Source organism: Cryptomeria japonica, chromosome 3 (genome assembly GCF_030272615.1).
Source record: "Cryptomeria japonica chromosome 3, Sugi_1.0, whole genome shotgun sequence".
NCBI lineage: Eukaryota > Viridiplantae > Streptophyta > Pinopsida > Cupressales > Cupressaceae > Cryptomeria > Cryptomeria japonica.
This window is the reverse complement of record NC_081407.1, coordinates 731816383-731836081: the sequence shown is the minus strand read 5'-3', so window position 1 is coordinate 731836081 and position 19699 is coordinate 731816383. Positions and strand designations below refer to the sequence as shown.

The 19699-nt window shown below is 35.1% G+C and overlaps 1 protein-coding gene across 1 annotated transcript; it reads left to right on the top strand.

The window, feature by feature from the left end:
* The first annotated feature begins 12477 nt into the window (after window positions 1-12477).
* Window positions 12478-19674, top strand: LOC131874335 (uncharacterized). The gene is made up of 3 exons (XM_059217661.1): window positions 12478-12531; window positions 13424-14132; window positions 19565-19674. Exons 1-3 carry the CDS (start codon window positions 12478-12480, stop codon window positions 19672-19674), a joined length of 873 nt encoding a protein of 290 aa, XP_059073644.1.
* The last annotated feature ends 25 nt before the right edge of the window (window positions 19675-19699 follow it).

Sequence of the window (19699 nt, the reverse complement as noted above, 5' to 3'; positions counted from 1 at the left end):
CTAAAATAATGATGGATCATCCAAATCGATCCTCTTCATAGCACTTCTCATCTCTGAAGGATCCTGCACAAGAAAAATCAAACCACAATTGAGATTAGTTATATTATATAATTTACATTTGAAAAGTTAACATAAATATCAATATACATTGAACTATAATTGAACTCTAAAATTGAATTCTTGATTACCTCATCTCCATGTTTTATCTTCATCTTGGGAGGAGTCCTAGAATATGTCTTCGCTAGAGAAAGTATATCATCAATATTTTCGTAAACAACCTACATATGTTCACAAACATAAAATTGATACAAGTTAGCATATAATTGTTGATGATAGGAACGAATTATATCTACTAAACACAAAATAAAATAGACACATGTACCTAAGGAATCTCTTCTACTTCTTCAGTTATAGTGGGTACGGTCAACAACGATGTGAAGCAAACAATTCTCTGTACATAAAGATGACAAGTATGCGAAATTATCAATCTATGTAGACATGTATAATCATTATGTTATTTAAACTCTCAATTCAATCTTGTTTGCATTCAATTACCTTTCCCTTGTCTCTGACCGCACTATTAAATCTCGAATCACACGGCACCGCACTCACACTACTTGTGTCCTACAAGAGAAAAATAAGATAAACATGCAAGTTGTACTATATAATTTAATTAATGATAATTTAAATAACGAGCATGTATGTACAATAAAAAATGTAAATGACTAGGTGCGATAATATATGTATCGTATAGCTATCAAGGCCAAATGAAATGGTTGTCAAGGTGTCATCATGGACCTATGTTAACTCCTCCTTAGTCATCAATTGTTAAATAGACCATGTATATAAACATTAGTGCTTAATACTATCTTTTTTAAATATTCATTTAAAATAAAATGCATTATGAAATTACAAGTCTTACCACTACATCGTCAGTGTATGATGAAGGTACCTCCACACCTATAGCATGTGAGGACTCTCCAGGGTATCCTCTAGTCCCTGTCATCACATCTGGTGCATCGAGCATATCATGCACCTCATAATCAGCAATATCTGCGGGAGGATCAACAAGCTCTCTAATAGGACCTAAGCATAATTGACCGCGCATAGCATAAGTATGTGGCACACAAATATCGAGAGCTAAAGAGGACATGTCAGCACCACCGGATCCACCACTAGCATCACTAAATGGCTGACCTAGTGCCCTAACCTGAGAAACCAAAAGGCTACTCAAAGAGTGAATAGTCGATATAGTTTGTGATGCTACCTCGGAAATGATATCTGGATGTTGTACTAGAGGTGGGGGGTCAGTTGGAGGAGAGGGAACATATGGGCCCTGTAATACTCGAACTACCCCAAGTCTATCTTCAGGCATACCTACACCCACACCCTGGAAACGCTTGATATCAAATTAGTTAGCATGCTTGCTCAAAACAAACTCAGCATACAATTTTTTAATGAAATAAAATGAGACATCAATATTGTTGTTGGGTGGTCTATCAAAAACCATCCACCAACGATCCCAAAAGTAATTTACAATATCTTCATTTTGATACAACTTGATGGAAAGTTTTATTTTTTCACATCTACAGGTTGTCTAGTGTAGGGATTGATAAACAATGCGACAATATCAGCTTTGGACATCTCAAGTTCCTTGACCTGATCATAGGTCAAGCCATTAGCATATCTATTCGTCATGAACTCTCGCCACAAAAGAGGGGCATTGTGCTATGCAATGATAGTTTCTAGATTTTTTATTATGGTATTAAGAGGATCTAACATTGGGGCTAGATGACGGATTCTACAATAAATATTTGCAATGCCCCTCAATTGGTTCAAATTTTGACCAATTAAATCTTGAATTAAGGGGGGGTTTGGTAATGGAGAGTTTGTTAACGGATGGTTTGGTGGTTGTGGCAGTTGAGGTAGTTGTGGTTGTTTAGGATTATCATTTTTATCCCCCATTTAACCGGATTGAATTTGAAAACTTAAACTTAATCAACAAATTTGAAAGAACAATGTATTTCAAATGAAAAAACCTAGTTTCTATCCAAAAAAATCGAAAAACAAATAAAAAATGTGAAAATTTTGATAAAAAGTAATAAAAGTGCAATAAAATCATACCTTAGATGACAAATTGACAAAAAAAAATCTCCCAAATCTGATATCTACTCAAATCCGATATTGGCTTTTATGCGTTTCACATAGCCCGTGGGTAAAAAATGACACACGGGCTATCCCAGTGGGTATAAAAATACCCACATGAATCGGATATTTGATTCCTAAAAGTTTTTATGCAATGCATTTTATATATAACATATTATATATTATATATTATATATTATATATTATATATTATATATTATATATTATATATTATATATTATATATTATATATTATATATTATTTATTATTTATTATTTATTATTTATTATTTATTATTTATTATTTATTATGTTATATATATTATTTATTATATATTATATATGATATATTATATCATATGTAATATATTATACATTATATCATATGTAATATATTATATATTATATCATATATAATATAATATATATTTTATTAATGTACAGCTTGAGTTGGCCTAGTGGTGAAGAACTTCTGCTCTTGAAAGAGAGGTCACAATTTCAAATCCCACAATGGGGTAGGGTATGTACACTTTATCGGCTTTGGCCCATTACCAATCAAATATGTATATATATATATATATATATATATATATATACATCAAACTTTTCTAATTCTCAAGTTCATATTGAAATGCAAGAGAATAGCATATTCAAGTTTTCCCTCAAACTTTTATAATTCTCAAGTTCATATTGAAATGCAAGAGAATAGCATATTCAGTTTTTAAGAAACCTATAGAAAACTTATTAGCCTCCCTGGATCTCTCAAATAAGGAAACTAAAATCTATTATTTCACTAGAATAGCACTGATATTATGTTAGAATCTGGAAAGATGAATAACCCAAAACAACTAGTGCAAATAAAAAGAAATAAAATTGTGAATGTAAATGATACAAGATCAAAATAAAAACACAAAGTTAGTCTCAAAGAGAGAAATGAAAATGTTGAAAAATAAAAATAGTATTCCAAGAGAAACACAAATGCTACAAAATAAAAATAGCATTAGAAGAATGCAAAAGAAAAAAATTGCAAAATGCAATTACAATGCAATAGAATGGAGTACAAAGACTAGCTAGGAGTGAGTATAGATAGGAAATGAAAGAGGGTGGAGGTGGAAAATACAACAAATGGAAAAATATAACCACAATAGACTAAATTATGCACAAATAGACTAAATTATAGCCAAGCAAAAGACCCTTCCTCCAAGCCAGTGAATGAATTATGCACAAATGGGTGCAAAGATGGATAGCAGGAGGCCTCTATAAGGTTCAACAATATCGGTAATTTCTTTGATGTTGAATTACCTACATAAACACACATTATATTTATCTATTTCTAAAATAACAAATCAATGGGCACCCTGAGCACTCATACCAGCGGTTGCAAAAAGAGTTGGGATACATATAAAAAATCTAAACCGGTTCACTTAATATGTAACGAATAAGGCAAGTTTTATGGTAAAATTGAGCTCGCAGACGACCAATGGGCCTCATCAATCCATATCTGCTTGCCAAGCATGCACTAAAATTCATGATACTGAGAAAGGTCATGAAATTTGTCTTTAGACTTCAGAAATGAGATTGTTTAAATGTTCGTAAAGCCTTTTCAACAAATCAACTTTGCGCATATCCTTCTAAAATCGCATATTTTGGCCTGGTTGTCTATTATCACCAAGTGCTCAACGTTGCTAGCGGTGAGATCTCTAACGATGAGGGTGCTTTTTCTCAGTCTATCTCTCATCTTGCAGATGGTATCTTGTTCATGGTGTAGCATCCACATCATGTTGGGCACTAACAACCTTATTTCGTGGTTTAGTGAGTACTCACCTGTCACTGACATCCTTATTTATAGTACGTTAAACATTTTATAATGTCTTTTAAAATGTTTTTCTGTTTGGTCGACATGTATTTTGTTTAGCCCACACATTGTGAGCACCATTTTTATGTTTTTACTGCACTATGCGTGAGGTATATATGGTGTTCCATTTATTTTGGCCAACACACATTGTTTTTTCTTTGTTTATCATCTATGTATGGTCAACATCTTTATGTATGTTGAGCATTATGTACTATGCTATCGAGATGTTATGCTTATACAAGAGCTTATAGTTGGAGGTGTCATGGCTTATGGCCTGCCACCCAATTGTTCTTATTAGCGTTGTCCATCCTTACGGTACCCCTCACCGTTGGTGGTGGGCTGTTTTTGCTCCTACTAGTGTCGAGGTCATATGGGCATCTAGGTGGCCAAACCCTAGATGTTAAAAATTTCATTTTTGAGCAACTTTTGCCCATTCTAAGCAAGTTGTCATGTATGTGACCAAGGGTCAATCTACCCTAGGGCTTAATTCGGCTGTCATTGATTGGGCATCATATTAGTGATTTATTCCATAGCAATGGAGTAGGTCAATTTGCCTAGTCCGATCCATCCTCCTGATTTTCTTTCGTAGTTGAGTAGCTTAATCCAGTTCATTTTGTCCTCTATCAAGTCAATCCACTTGATTTGTCTTTCAAATTTGGTGGAGGACATATTTGTTTGATGACTTAATCTAGTTGTCAATTTTGTCTCTGGAGCTTGTTCTACATTAGTTTTAGATTGTTGCCTTCTTTATTGATTAGGCATGTATCTGATTGGATTGTGACTTCATCAACATGGACAAGGAGATATGAGCAATTCAAAGACATCATCTTCATCTTCCTACTAATTTCTATCCGAATTGGGAGGTGTTCCTACATTTCTGCATGGTTTTGTTTCTTTTTATGAGAGACAAGTTGTTTGTATGCATGGCATCATGTTTAGACACTTACCATTTTGCAAGTGATTATTCATTATGAAAGGCTACATAGTCTCTCACATTTCCTCTTATGGGAGGGATATCATTTGTATCTTTGTGATGGATATGTTCTTGGGGGTATTGATGTTGAGACCTCCATTCATCACTCACCCTATCACTTATCTTCATTTGCATTATCTCTTTCGGGGAGGAGAATTATTCCATGTGGTTTTCTCTTTTTCTTTGTTTGTAAGAGATTAGTTACATACATGGGTACCTAACATGGCCTAGTTATCGAGGCCCATCATCATATCATATTGTATCATCATATGCATAATAATTCCTCTCCCTAAGTTGCACTTAAGGGGGAGTGTTGGAGTAAATAGCATTCCTATTTACTTACTTAAGTTTAACTTAGGTATATTTTATTATTTGTATTTATTATTTCCTAAGTGCATTGTTATTTGCACCTAAGTAGTTATCAATGCCTACTCCTGCACATGATTGGTCTGACACGTGTCTCATTCAGTGTCCTCCATCATCTCCCACCTTGCCTAGATAAATAGGCTTATGTACATTTGTATCTCATATCAACTCAATATATTTCATCTCATTTGATGATACATTGGGCTCTCTCTATGAATATTTATATAGGTTGTGATCTTGGCTTTGGAGTTATACTCCTACACAAATGTGGTGGCTTCTCTTGGTGATTGGTCTACAACCTCAGATGGTTCCCCTAGAACTACTTCATTAGCTTCTCTATACAAAGATACTTTCACATGGACTATTGTCCATCATAAGAAGAGTTTGTTCGACCCACTTTTGGGTCTCAACTCTAATTTTTAGTAAGATTGTTGTTTCATTTTGTTGGTATGGTCAGTTTGTAGTAGTCCCTCTACTCTTCATTTGCAAGTGTACTTTAAATGGCTCCATCTTTCTTATTTCTTTTTGGGCCACCCTATTTGTTTGTTTTGGTGATTTTTTCATTAGCTTACGCTCCAATCCTCTAGGTTGTTTGTTGTTTCTAATCTATACTTTAATCAAAAATAATGTTGCCCAAGCTCTGATACCAATTTAAACAAAGGTAACAATATAATTATAATGCTTCCAAATGGTAAATCTAATAGGAGAGTGAATGCAAAAAATTACTAAAAAACCTTTAATCAATGACAAATTAGATGTTCAAAAGCAATATCAGTTTTAAACAAACAAGCACGTAAAAAACATAAAACCATCTTTACATGGGAAAACCCTAATAAGAAGGAATCCACACTCCAAAATAGAGATCTCAATCATATTATAATAATAAATATTACAATACAATGCATAAGCTAATGTTCTTCAAGAGTTGATATGACAATAGAGAAATTTGGAGGAATTCTAAGAGTGTAACTACATCTCCAAAAATAAACAAAGTGTCTCTCAAAAATAACTAAGGCACCAACATATTAATAGAGATTGCATATGAAAGGTAGTTTCTCATGGTTTCCAAAACCATCTCCCACACCTAGGTAGTCAAGTGGTGTCCAAAATAGCAATTTGCCATATCCTTGACATGTTGCAAAAAGAACTTTCCAAAGTACTAAAATCTATCCTTCCATAATAGTATCTTTCCATAAGCGCTACACCCACTTACATAGAAATTCCTAATGTCATAATTAGGCATCCACCATGCACATAGAAATCTTTTAAAAGTAACTCAGCGATAAATATAAACTATCAAATAATAACTCCCTAGGACTCCAGTAGTCCTGACATGGCAATTTCCTAACTTGCCAATGTTAACTCAACTATTAATGAAACACATGTCAACAAAGTATAGCTCCTAGGAATTTTACAAATTTCTTATCCCAAGATGAGTGCCTAGGTGAAATGTAGCACAATTGCATGCTCTTCACTTCACACGTAGGAATCCAACTCACAATCAAGTACCACAAAGTGATATAACAATATAATAAGTTAACACTTAGGAAATAAATAATCAAATATTAATCCCATGTTGTGACTCTAAGGTTGAGACACCTTATTCCCAACACGCCTTGCCTTTATAAGGAAGGCATCTCAATACATTTTCAATCATTCTTTCATCCATAATCAACAAGCTATTTTTTCTATTTTCTCTCTTGTTGAAGTTATTTTGGTCTTGCAAACTTGTTCCTGGGGGTATTGAGAAGTCATCAATAATTCCTACATGGCATTAGACCTCTAGCTAAAAACTCATTCTATTTAAGGGTGATATGGGAAATTTCTTTTTTAGGGTGTAGTTTTGGGGGAAATGGACCTCACAATTGAGCCTAGAATGCCCGAAAACCCATATTTTCATATAAAATACCTCAATTTTGGAGGTCAAAAAAAATTGTCCATTTTTACTAAAGTTTCTAGATTTGCAAAAAAAAAATCTTGTTGTATAGATCCATCTAATTTTTATAGTCCATACAATATGTACACAACATCACCAGTCTAATCAATAATACCCTTGACATATTCCATTCAATTTGTAAAATATTCTATGCAAACTTGCATAGAGATTGGGTCAATCTGTGTCGATATTGTCCTCTCCCTACGTCATCCATCATATCATTGGTATGGTGTCAACCTTTTAAATTTTTTATTTTTATTATATATAGTTTGATAGGTCTCCAAGCTCCCAATACTAGGTCAATATAGGTTCAGGTCATATTGCATAGATGGAGGTTGAAATCCTTACAATGACACCAAGTGATGAACATAGGCCACCACCTAAGCATATCCCCATTTTCACCCAAGTGGTAGCATAGTTTTTTTTTTGTAAAATTGACTGCTAAATTGTTTAGCCCCTGGTCTCATGGACAACCCCAAGGGGTCGATATTTTTCTCTTAAGCTCCTAGTAGGGGCCATTTTTCATTTTATCATAACTTTCACAAATAGAGACATTCTTTTGCATATAAAATACTCTAAAAAATATGTCTCTATCAATTTTCTAGTGGTGTAAATTGTTTGAATAGATTTTCTATTTCGATGCATGTTTTACTAGATTGAATTCAAAGATTTCTTTTTCAGCTGCTTACCTCATAAATTTATTCTCTAGACTCCATTTTTTTAATTCTTGTGGCATCAAGAAGGTATTTAGCAACACTTCAATTTTTTATATCCAAATTTTGTAGTTGTATTTCTAGATTGTAAGAATTTGAGTTTGAATCCAAACTGGTACTTTTAGATAACTAATTTATTTCACAAAAAAATGGTATTTTTCTTTTAAAATGGTTTAATTACATGTATTGTGAGGAGTAATTTGTTATTCCTCTATTGTGATTTCCAATTTTATCATGGATTTGCCAAAATTTATACTTCTTAATCCATATAACCATCATGAGTGGAAACCACAAATGAAAGTTCTATTGTTTTAATTTAAGTTGCAAAGAATCAGACAAGGCACAAATCCAGATGCCATAGGTGCTATAGAAGGAATAAAATTCTTTAATAGAAGGGATAAAACTCTTTCTACTCTCATTTTGATCATTTCACCTAATATTAGATATCATGTTACATCTTGTACATGTACTAATAATTTTTTACTACCTTAGAGAGTCTCTTTGTTAAAACATATAAGATGAGGAAATTTAAGTTGGAGAATGAACTAATGAATCTTAAGTCTTCATATTTTGATAATATCTAGGACTGGTTCTCTAAGCTTAATTATATCATATTGTAGTTATCTGATTGTGAGGTTACTAAAGAGGATAAACAGTTAATTCTCTATATTCTTACAAAGCTAAGTCCTAATTATTTGGTTTTTGTTTCTACATTTTATGCTAGTATTGTTGTCTTAGGAAATGCACGCAAAATGCCTTCTCTTGATGGATTTACAAATCATCTCATAAGGGAACGAAACAAGCTTGCACACATGGGTACATTGAAGTCTTCCAAGGCACAATATCTTCTTGCATAAGATCCAAAGGCTTCAAGTGGCAAGGTAAGAAAAAAAAATAACCTAAGTCTAATGAACAAGCTAAGGATTCACTTTCATAGAACACCCCTAATTCCACCTCATCTTTCAAACAGGAATCATCTAAAAAGAGGTTCAAATGTGCATATTGCAAAAGGCTAGTACATGATGAGAATAGGTGTTATGAAAATAAAATTGATGAGCTAACACACCTTCTTTAGAAGAAGAACATCTACTTACACCCATTAGTGTTTTCTTCTTCTTCAGCATCACAATCCACAATGTCTTCATTAATGTGCAATTATGGATCACGAGAGTTGCAAATGGGATTGACAAAATAAAAGGTAAAGCACTCTTGGCCTCTATAACCTTCAGAATAGAGAGAAAAGTATTTCACATGAAATAATGATAATATTGAGATGAATAACAGTGTACAATGAGCTTCATAAAAAAACATGAAGCGGGAAGCGTCACTACAGCAAGGGTTTCAGGGGTAGTCGATGGAGGAGAAGATGTGGCGGAGGAAGGAGATGATGGAGATGGGGAGGTGGTCGATCCTGGTGGGATTGGGATCTTGGTGGGGGTCAACGTCTTTGCCAGTGATGTAGACGGTTTGGTGTCTTCTCTGGTCATTGGGGGGGGATATGTCCCAGCTTTGCTCCCCTTTGCCCTGTTTGGTCGATGGCAATATTCTTTTCCCATTGGTGCTTTTTGGCGTGGGTTTTGTGGGCGCCGCTGAGACTGTGGAGGGTATTGGGGTTCTTTGCCCTTACCCTGCTGCTTCTCTTCATTTATGTGTTGTCAATGGAGGGTATTGGATCTGTGGGTGCTTGGATCTAGATCTAGGTTGAGCTTTCTTCTGGACCTGGTCAGCCCGTGAGGTGCAGATCCTAATGTTGGTCATTTTGCTTCGCAAGAAGGTTTTGGTGGTGGCTATGGTGGCTTTGTCCGTAGTTTGTGCTCTCTTGGTTGCACCTTGGTATGAGGGGGATGTTTGGGATCCGGGTGGAGGTTTTGTTTTTCTGGAGTCCTTTCTCCCCATGGGTTGTGTTTTTCCCTTTGGGAATGATTTGGTGTGGATGGGGGACACTGTCTAGGAGGTCCCTGCATCTTTTTGGTATGGTCTTTCTGAGTTTTCTCTTGCAGATTGTGAGTTCTTTTATGGATCTATTCTTTTCAAGAGATTCTCTGGTGCTTCACAGGTTGTCTTCCTTCTTTTTTTCTCATTCTGTCTTATTGAGGTGGACCACTCATCTATAGAGGGGAAGAGTTGTGGGCAGAGTTTGGTGAGATGGTTGTTGATGGTTGTTGATGGGGATATTGGATATCTTTCTGTTTGAGGTTGGAAGTGCTCATGTGATTGTCTATTTGCTGATGGGTTTATTTCCCTCTTCTCTTGTAGAGGTGGAGATTTTGGTGAAGCTTATTGGCATAGAGTCCTTCTGGTACTGGCCTCCGTTTCTATTCAAGGTTTTGAGAGCCTTTTCAAAACCCTTCTTTCTAGCTAAGCATCATGTGAATATTTGTTGGTTGCTAGTCTTTGTTTTGGGGTTATCTGCTTCATTTTCTATGTGCATGGTCTCTTTCCTTCCACCTCCTATTGAGGTGGTTCCCTTTCCTATAGAGGTGGAGAGGTATTGTGCTGGAAGGTGGGGTCTGATCAAATGTTGGGTGGTGACAGGTGCCCTCCTAATAGTTATGGGAGCCACTTTAAAACCCATTTTGAACGTTTGGGATGTCTTTCAAAATCCCCCTCTTGGTTGTTGTTTTTTGTTTATTTTATTGATGCCTGGTTCAGGTTATGGGAGCCTTGTAAAACCCACAAGCAGACTAGATGCTAGTATTTTTCAAGGGCCCAGCCTGGCCACTTATTGTTTTGGTTTTTGGTTAAGGATAGGTTTTGTTTTTGGCAACCTAAGGTCTATGTTGCAGGTTAAGAGAGACTAGGAAAACCCTTCTCTGTTGGTTTTGGGGGCCAGTTTGAAACCCAGGTTGATGGTTAGGGGAGCCTTTCAAAACCCTATGAGTCCTGATCTTGAATGTATGGCTACCTGTTGTAGTCTAGTGTCTTTGAAGGTTATGGGCGCCTAGAACACCCATGTTGTCAGTTGAAGGTTATGGGCACTTGGAACACCCATGTTGTCAGTTGAAGGTTAAGGGAGCCTTAGTAAAACCCTTGTGTATGTTTTAGAGGCTAGTCTTTTTGGTTGTGGTTGGGTTGCTAGTTTTCTGATGATTATTCCTCTAGGCAGCGTTGTTTTTTGGGTTCCAGATCCTAGTAAAATCTGAGGGTTTTGGGTCCCTTCAAAACCTGTTGTATGGGGTTTCAAATCCCCTCAAAACCTGTTTATCCTTAATCAAAACAATGTACAATGAGCTTACTTCTAAAACAAGAGGCTAGAAAGGGGAGAGCACAAGATACTTACTTGTATCTCAATCATATGAAAGTAGGTACGATAGGTCAACCACCCGATACAAATTACTATATACGAATAAACATAAAATAACGATAGAACTTACCTACTACCTAAAAATATGATATGCCTAAATTAAACTTAAGCTATGAATGAATAATATTCACTCTAACATTAATAACATGATTTTTATTGATATCTTAATGATTAAACAATAATATAGATATATTTTGTGATGACAAAAACATGTTCAACTATACCATGTTGCTGAACACATATTCAACTATACCATGTTGCTGAATCAAATTGAAAAAAGAACATGTTCAACTACTGATTCTCTCTCTCCATTACACATTTCCCATGCTGCTGCTCAAAATCCGTGCAATCTCATAAAGGCATTCACCGTTGAGATTTTGTAATAATTTTGTGAAGCCATCAGACAACTGAAATGTGTAAAGTGTAGTCATTGATTCCCCCGACAGTTTAGAAAGCCCTCCCGAGAGCTCGGACTCAAGACTTGTCTCAGCCAATTCAAGCAATTCTTACAATAAAGAATGAAGCTAAAATAGAAAATTGCACCGAATTCCACGGCACTTTAACTAAAATTGAAGCAAACAAAAATCCAGTGCTCAGTCACGTGCTTCTCCCGGAAAACAAGCCCAAAAGCCAAAAATGAAATCAGATCTTCGCTACGTGTCACAACATAACTATTGCAAATGACCCTTTTGGCCGGCCATTATCTCCTCCCCACAAAAAAACCGACCCTGGTTCGAGGCCCACGTGTAACATTTAATGGAAGGTCATTCATCAGATATTTGAATTTAACGTGAAAATTCAATCAAATGACTTCCCTTCTCCTTTGAATGACTGTAAAGGTCAAATCTTGCATGTTCATAGGGTAGCACTTGGCTGAATCTCCATGATTTGTAGACCACACGTGTAGCGTGCATATCACACCATTGCAATTTATAAACCCAGTTCAAAGTTAGTTTGTGGAATAGTATCGATTGAGGAAACAAATCTGCCAGGTTACATTTTCTGTTTGGGCAAGTTCCATGTTTTGCAAATCAGTGCAGAAGGACACACAGACATAATCTAGAAGAAAAGAAGTCGTTTTACTGTTGTTCTAGAAGGTTGAACGTGAACTGGGTTCTCGTAGATTATTTGGCTTTCTGAGGTTTCTGTTGATATTTTCGTTAGATCCAAGGAAATAGATTCATCATGGTTTGGCATCGTGAGAATGCAGTCAATGCCTATGTGGATTCCGTAAAGCTGGTAAGTAACCCTGGTTCAAACATAATTTCTGGTCGATTTCCATCGATTCCTCGTTATGTGGATGTTTCGTTAGCATATTATCAAAAGTTTTATCACGCAGATTATATTTATTTCGTATGGCGAGACTTTTACAATAGCAACAGTCAAAATTTTGATTTTGTTTTCAGGAATAAGAATATCGATACTTTGAATAGTAGATATTTTCTTGACATACTGTTAAGATTTTACCACATAGATCCGTTTTTATTGAATGATTCTATTATTATATTTTATCTTTTCTTCTATCTTTTTACACCTAATTTGTGCTAATGGTATTCTCCTATTCCATTAAAATCTTTTCTTTTAGTAGTCAAATCTCCATAGCAGCAGCTGAGTGAAGATGATATTTTTTTCTTTTGAGTATATATTGTCAGGAGATTATCACTTAAATTGTATCTTGTTAACATATTGTCAAAGTTTTATCAGATAGATTCGTGTCTTGTTAACATATTGTAAGATTTTACCTCTTCTTGAATGTTATTCTGTTTTATCTTCTCTTTTATTTCTTCCTAACTAATTTGTGTTAATGTTATTCTGTTATTCCATTTTATCTTTTCTTTTAGTCTTCAAATCTGCATAACAGCAAATTATAATTTTTCTTTTACGTAATAAGAATATGTCAAGATTTTAGCATGTAACATATTATCAAGATTAGGTTTTACCACTAAATCTATGTATTCTTAATCTATGTCTTCTTAATATATTGTCAAGGTTCTACTATATAAATCAACATCTTATTGGATATTATTGTCAAGATTTTACCATATAAGTCCGCATCTTATTTCTTGCAACTAATTTACGCTGTGGACTCACATTTTCTCAACACTAACATGGGTTTACTTCTGATTTGCAGTGCAAAGAGATGAAATCCACATGCTTTAAGAAGATGGAGCCCCAGAGCACTGAATTTATATCAGCTCTGGCAGCGGGAATGAATGCACAGCTAATTGTAGAAGTCTGTTCTGCTGCATCACAGTCCACCGTTGGGCTTGCAGCTGCTGCTCGCCAAACTGGGGGGCGTTTCATCTGCATTGTAGCAGAGCCTCAAACCCAAACAGAGATCTACAAGGCCGTTAAGGAACTGGGCTTGGAAAACACCACTGAATTTGTGATAGGAGACGCCAAAGAATTCCTTCCCAAGTACACAAATGTAGATTTTACTCTGATTGATTGCAAGATTGAAGAATACCCAGACCTTTTGAAGCTCTTGAATGTGAATCCCACGAGGGCAATGGTCATCACAAACAATCTTTTTGATGGAAAACTCACGGCTGCGTGGGAAAAAAGATTGGAGAAGGTGGGTGTTAAATCTACAACACTTCCCATTGGTAAGGGAATACAAGTCACCAAAATTGGTGATAATATTCTTGAGTCCTGTGAAGGGCAATTCAGAGACGTTGGAAGTGGGGATCGTGACACAAAATCCTGTGCTTGTAATGCAAAAGGCGGTCGTAAAGACAAGAGAAGCAAATGGATTGTTCAGGTAGACGAACGCACAGGTGAAGAACATGTATTTAGAGTATTCACACACAGATCTAAGCCCACCTGCATTAAGTCAGTCAGTCTGTAGATTCATGTATACTGGGTTAAATTTAGAAAGCCCACAATCAATTTTTTTTTCTATTTTGTAAGTAAAAGCATTGATCCTGTACATGCTCACAGTGATGGCATATGCGCCATAGCCCAGCACCATGGATTTCACGGAATTTATGATGTCCATCCATGTAGAGCCTCATTACTTCTCTTGTATTTGTGATCTGTTGCACCTAATCAATAATATGTACTATAGTGTATATTTTGTACAAATGGCATTTTTTTAAGTGTATAATTATATGTTTCATTCTTTTCTACACTTCGTTCTTATAAGAAAAATATTTTTTTTATTTTTTATTTATTATAATAAAAATTTAATAAAATTATAAAAAATTATTAATTGTTTACTAAATATAAATAGTTAATTCCATTTAACTAAATAGATATAAATAATTAATCATTATGTCTTTAGGATTTAGATGCCATCAACCTTGTAAACCTTTTAATTCATTGTTTTCCTAAAAGTCTCTTGTAATTTATCTGTAAGAGGTTAAATTGTTCAATCAATGATGGTGAAAGAGACCATGTAAAGGCAAAGTTATTTTTATTTGTTTGTCCTCTAGGAAAAGGACAAAATAACTAGGTGACCCCTCTTGAAATTTTTTACTTTTTAGGTACTTAGACACTTGTTAGTTGTAAGAAAATATATGATGCTTATGACACTCATTATTTCTATGACAACATCTATAACAATATTTATGATAGATTCCTTACACAGGTGCACATGCATGACGTACTCAGAGGAGGGCTTTCCCCCCATAGCCCACAAAGGCGAAGGGGGCAAGAAAGCCCGAACTACAGAGGAAGGATAGTCAGGAAAAACAATGAATGGAGAGGGGGGGCTTGACTGAAGTACTAAGTGAGGGAAGTATCCCCCCAACCAGGGATACTTCACTTACTCAGACAAAGTCGGATGTCTTATGATACTTATAAGAGCATCTCTATGAGGCTATTTTGGGAGGTTGGTGTGAGTTTCTCCAAGTGGTTTTGTTGCATGTTTTTTGGTGATACCATAGTAGTATTCATCCTCACAAACTTCTATAAATTGATGCCTTGAGCTAGTGTTCTTCATTCGGTCTTGTTCAGTTTGCAGGGTAACTGAGTGTTATCGGGTTTTACAAAGGTCTACAAAGAAGTGTATTATTGTTGTATTATAAATTAGATTAGTAATATACTTGTCTCTCTTTCTATGATGGGGTTTTTTTTAAAGGGTTTCTCTATGTAAATTTGGTATTTCATGTAAAATTGTTTTCTTGTGCTTGTTTTGATTATACAATCAATATGTTAATGGCTAAACTTTGGTTTCATATTTGCAATAACTTTGAGTTTAAATTCATATTGCAATATTTCATCATCTTTTTTTATAACATTTGGTATCAGAGATAGCAGTTCTATTGAGGGAGGGATGTCTTTCTCTATAAGTGTTGAAGGTTTTTTGCTAGAGTGGAAGCTTTTGTTTTGTGGGTATTTTGCAGATTTGAGAAAGGTTGTATACTATGGCCTCCACCTCTCATCAAAATATTGAGAAGTTCAATGGCACTGGTTACGAGATGTGGAAGCTGAAAGTTGAGGATCTCTTAGAAGAGAGAGATCAATGGTTGCCAATTTCAAAAGAAAAGAAACCAAAAGATTCTACCTTAGTAGATGATGAGTGGAAAAAGTTAGACAAGAAGGCACGATGAACCATTCAATTGTGTTTCACTAACTTTGTCCTCTTGTAAGTCTCTATAGAAGACACCACATACAAGTTATGGAGGAAAATAGGTGATATCTGTCAAACTAAAAATTTGACTAACAAGCTATATCTGAAAAGACATTTGAATTTGTTGAAAATGGGGGATGGTGATTCTATTGTTAAACATTTGAATACTTTTAATTTTATTTTAAATCATCTTACATCAATAGATGTTAGAATTGAAGATGAAGATAGATGTATTTTTCTACTTTTCTCTTTGCCTGATTCTTGGGAAAATCTAATTGTTGGACCATAACTAGAGGTGGTGCAAAGCCTAAGATGGATAGTGTGATTCCCATTTTTATTTCATAAAAGATGAAAATAAAAGACCATGAATATTGGCTCCCAAGATGCCTTACATGTTCGACAAAGGCCTAAAAAAAGGGCCTAGAGAGGATAAAAAGAAGGATAAGTCAAAAGGATGTTCTAAGACCACAGAAATAGAGAAGAGTTGAGTGTTGGAACTGTGGTAAAACGGGGCATGTGAAGGAGTGTAGAAATAAGGAAAGGAGTATCAAAGCTTTTATAGATAATTCCTTAGATGATGATGATTTTGATGCTTTGTTTATTTCAGCTAACTATATTAGTAATGATGTTTGGCTTGTTGATTTGAGTGCTTCCTACCATATGACTCCTCACAAGAAGTGATTTTTGGATTATAGAGGATATGATGGAGGAGAATCTTTTCTTGTTGATAACACCTTAGTGAAGATTGTTGGCAAAGGAAAGGTAAAGTTGGGTTTCAGTGATGGGAGGATTGTTTCCATTGATAATGCTTTACATATTCCAAATCTTGCAAGAAGTTTAATTTTGTTTTCCAAGTTAAATAATTTTGGAATGCATGTGACATTTGATAAGTCTGGTTGCAGGTTGGTAATGGGAAGTTTGGTAATTGCTAAAGGATCTCAGATAGGGACTTTGTTTAAGCTACGTGCTTCTACTCTTTGTAATTTATCTTTTGTAACTAGGACTAGAAATGCATGTATGTTGTGAAAACATAGATTGGGTCACATTGGTGAAAAATGTCTCAAGAACATTCTAGATAAGAAACTAGTTGAGGGGGTTTCTGATTATTCTGTTAGTAAGAGTGATTTCTATGAGCACTGTGTTTTTGGTAAATAAAATAGATCTTCATTTTCTAAAAGAGTCAATAAATCTAAGAGACTTTTAGAGATAACTCATTTGGATGTTTATGTGGTCCAGTGGATGTTGACTCTTTGAATAGATCTAGGTATTATATTCCCTTCATTGATGATGTCTTGAGATGTACTTGGATTTATTTTATGCATTCAAAATCTAAAGTTTTCACTAAGTTTGAGGAATTAAGGCATTGGTTGAAAATAAATCAAATTATGAGATAAAAGTATTAATATTTGAAAATGGTGGTGAATATTGCTCTAAGAAATTTTATGAGTTTTACAAACATGCGTGAATTGTTAGGCAAAAGGCTACCCATTACAATCCCCAACAAAATGTGTTAGCAAAAAGAGTGAATCATACATTAACAGAAAGAGATAGGAGCATGTTAAGTAGTGTTAACCTAGTAAAATGTTATTGGGCAGAAGCTATTGGTACTATTTGTTATTTGGTTAATAGATCTCTCCGTGTAAAGCTCTTATTGATAAAATGCCTTATGAAATGTGGTTTGATAAAAAGCCTTCAATTTCACATTTAAGAGTCTTTGGTTGTGAGGTTTTTATTCATGTGCCTCAAGAGAAGTGATATAAATTAGATCCAAAAGTACATATTTGTAGGATATGGTGAGAATGCAAAAGCTTAGAAGCTTTGGAATTCTCAAACCTGTAAAATGATCTTTTCTAGAGATGTGATTTTCAACGAATTTCGAATAGACTCGAGTGAAGAACAACCAAAGGTAAATTCAAAAATAGTGCATTTCAAAACTAAGCAAGAAGAAGCAAATGTGTAAGAACATGGAGATGGAGAAGAAGAAGAAAAGAGTTCAAGTCAAAGTTTTGAAGATTCGGTTGTGATAGAAGAAGTTGAAAATAATGAAGAAGAACATGAGGAAGTACTTCTTAATCCATCTTTGAAAAGGTCCACAAGACAATGAAATCCATTTGACAGGTATAGCCCACTAGAATTATGTTGTAAGTTTGCTTTATTAAGTATTAATGATGAACCTAGACCTTATAGGGAAGAACTCTCTTTTGAGGAAAGTGAGTCTTGGATGCAAGCCATGCAGAAGGAGATAACAACTTTGGATAATTGTGACACATCTTCTTAGTTTCCCACTACTGTCCCATTTTGCATATCCCACTAAACACCTGGCGAACAAAGGTGGCATCTAAAACCCTGTGGAGCATGACATATGAGCAATGAAAAGACATGTACTCTATGTGAACACCGTCACAACTAGGGAAGAAGTTAGGCAAGGACATCCCAACATAAATTATTTGGCTACTTCTGATGTAGATCTGAGCATCGAATTGTGTGTCATCGTTCTCATGCAAGTATCCTATTGGGACAAGGACAGCTAATGTGCAAGAAGGAAGTTCCACCATGGAGGAGATACCTGCAACAAATCAACACATGTCAGAAAATGGGCAAATGGCGTCAATAGAGGCAATGGAAGCTAGCACCCCATCAGTTTGGATTTGGTTTTGTATCTCAATCATATGAAAGTAGGTAGGATAGGTCAACCACCCGATACAAATTACTATATACAGATAAACATAAAATAACAATAAAACTTACCTACTACCTAAAAATATGAAATGCCTAAATTAAACTTAGACTATGAATGAATAATATTCACTCTTAACATTAATAACATGATTTTTATTGATATCTTAATGATTAAACAATAATATAAATAGATTTTGTGATGACAAAAACATATTCAACCATTGATTCTCTTCCCTATATACATTTCCCATGTTGCTGAATCAAATTGAAACAAGAACATGTTCAACTACTGATTCTCTCTCCTATACACATTTCCCATGCTGCTGCTCAAAAAAATTAAATAAATCCGTGCAATCTCATAAAGGCATTCACCGTTGAAATTTTGTATTAGTTTTGTGAAGCCATCAGACAACTGGAATGTGTAAAGTGTACTCATTGATTCCCCCGACGGTTTAGAAAGCCCTCCCGAGAGCTCGGACTCAAGACTTGTCTCAGCCAATTCTTACAATAAAGAATGAAGCTAAAATAGAAAAATGCACCGAATTCCACGGCACTTTAACTAAAATCGACGCAAACAAAAATCCAGTGCCCAATGACGTGCTTCTCACGAAAAACAAGCCGAAAAGCCAAAAATGAAATCAGATCTTCGCTACGTGTCACAACATAACTATTGCAAATGACCCTTTTGGCCGGCCATTATCTCCTCTCCACAAAAGAACCGACCCTGGTTCGAGGCCCACGTGTAACATTTAATGGAAGGTCGTTCATCAAATATTTGAATTTAACGTGAAAATTCAATCAAATGACTTCCCTTATCCTTTGAATGACTGTAAAGGTCAAATCTTGCATGTTCATAGAGTAGCACTTGGCTGAATCTCCATGATTTGTAGACCACACGTGTAGCGTGCATATCACACCATTGCAATTTATAAGCCCAGTTGAAAGTTAGTTTGTGGAGTAGTAGAGGAAACAAATCTGTCAGGTTACATTTTCTGTTTGGGCAAGTTCCGTGTTTTGCAGATCAGTGCAGAAGGACACAGAGACATAATCTAGAAGAAAAGAAATCGTTTTACTGCTGTTCTAGAAGGTTGAACGTGAACTGGGTTCTCGTAGATTATTTGGCTTTCTGAGGTTTCTGTTGATATTTTCGTTAGA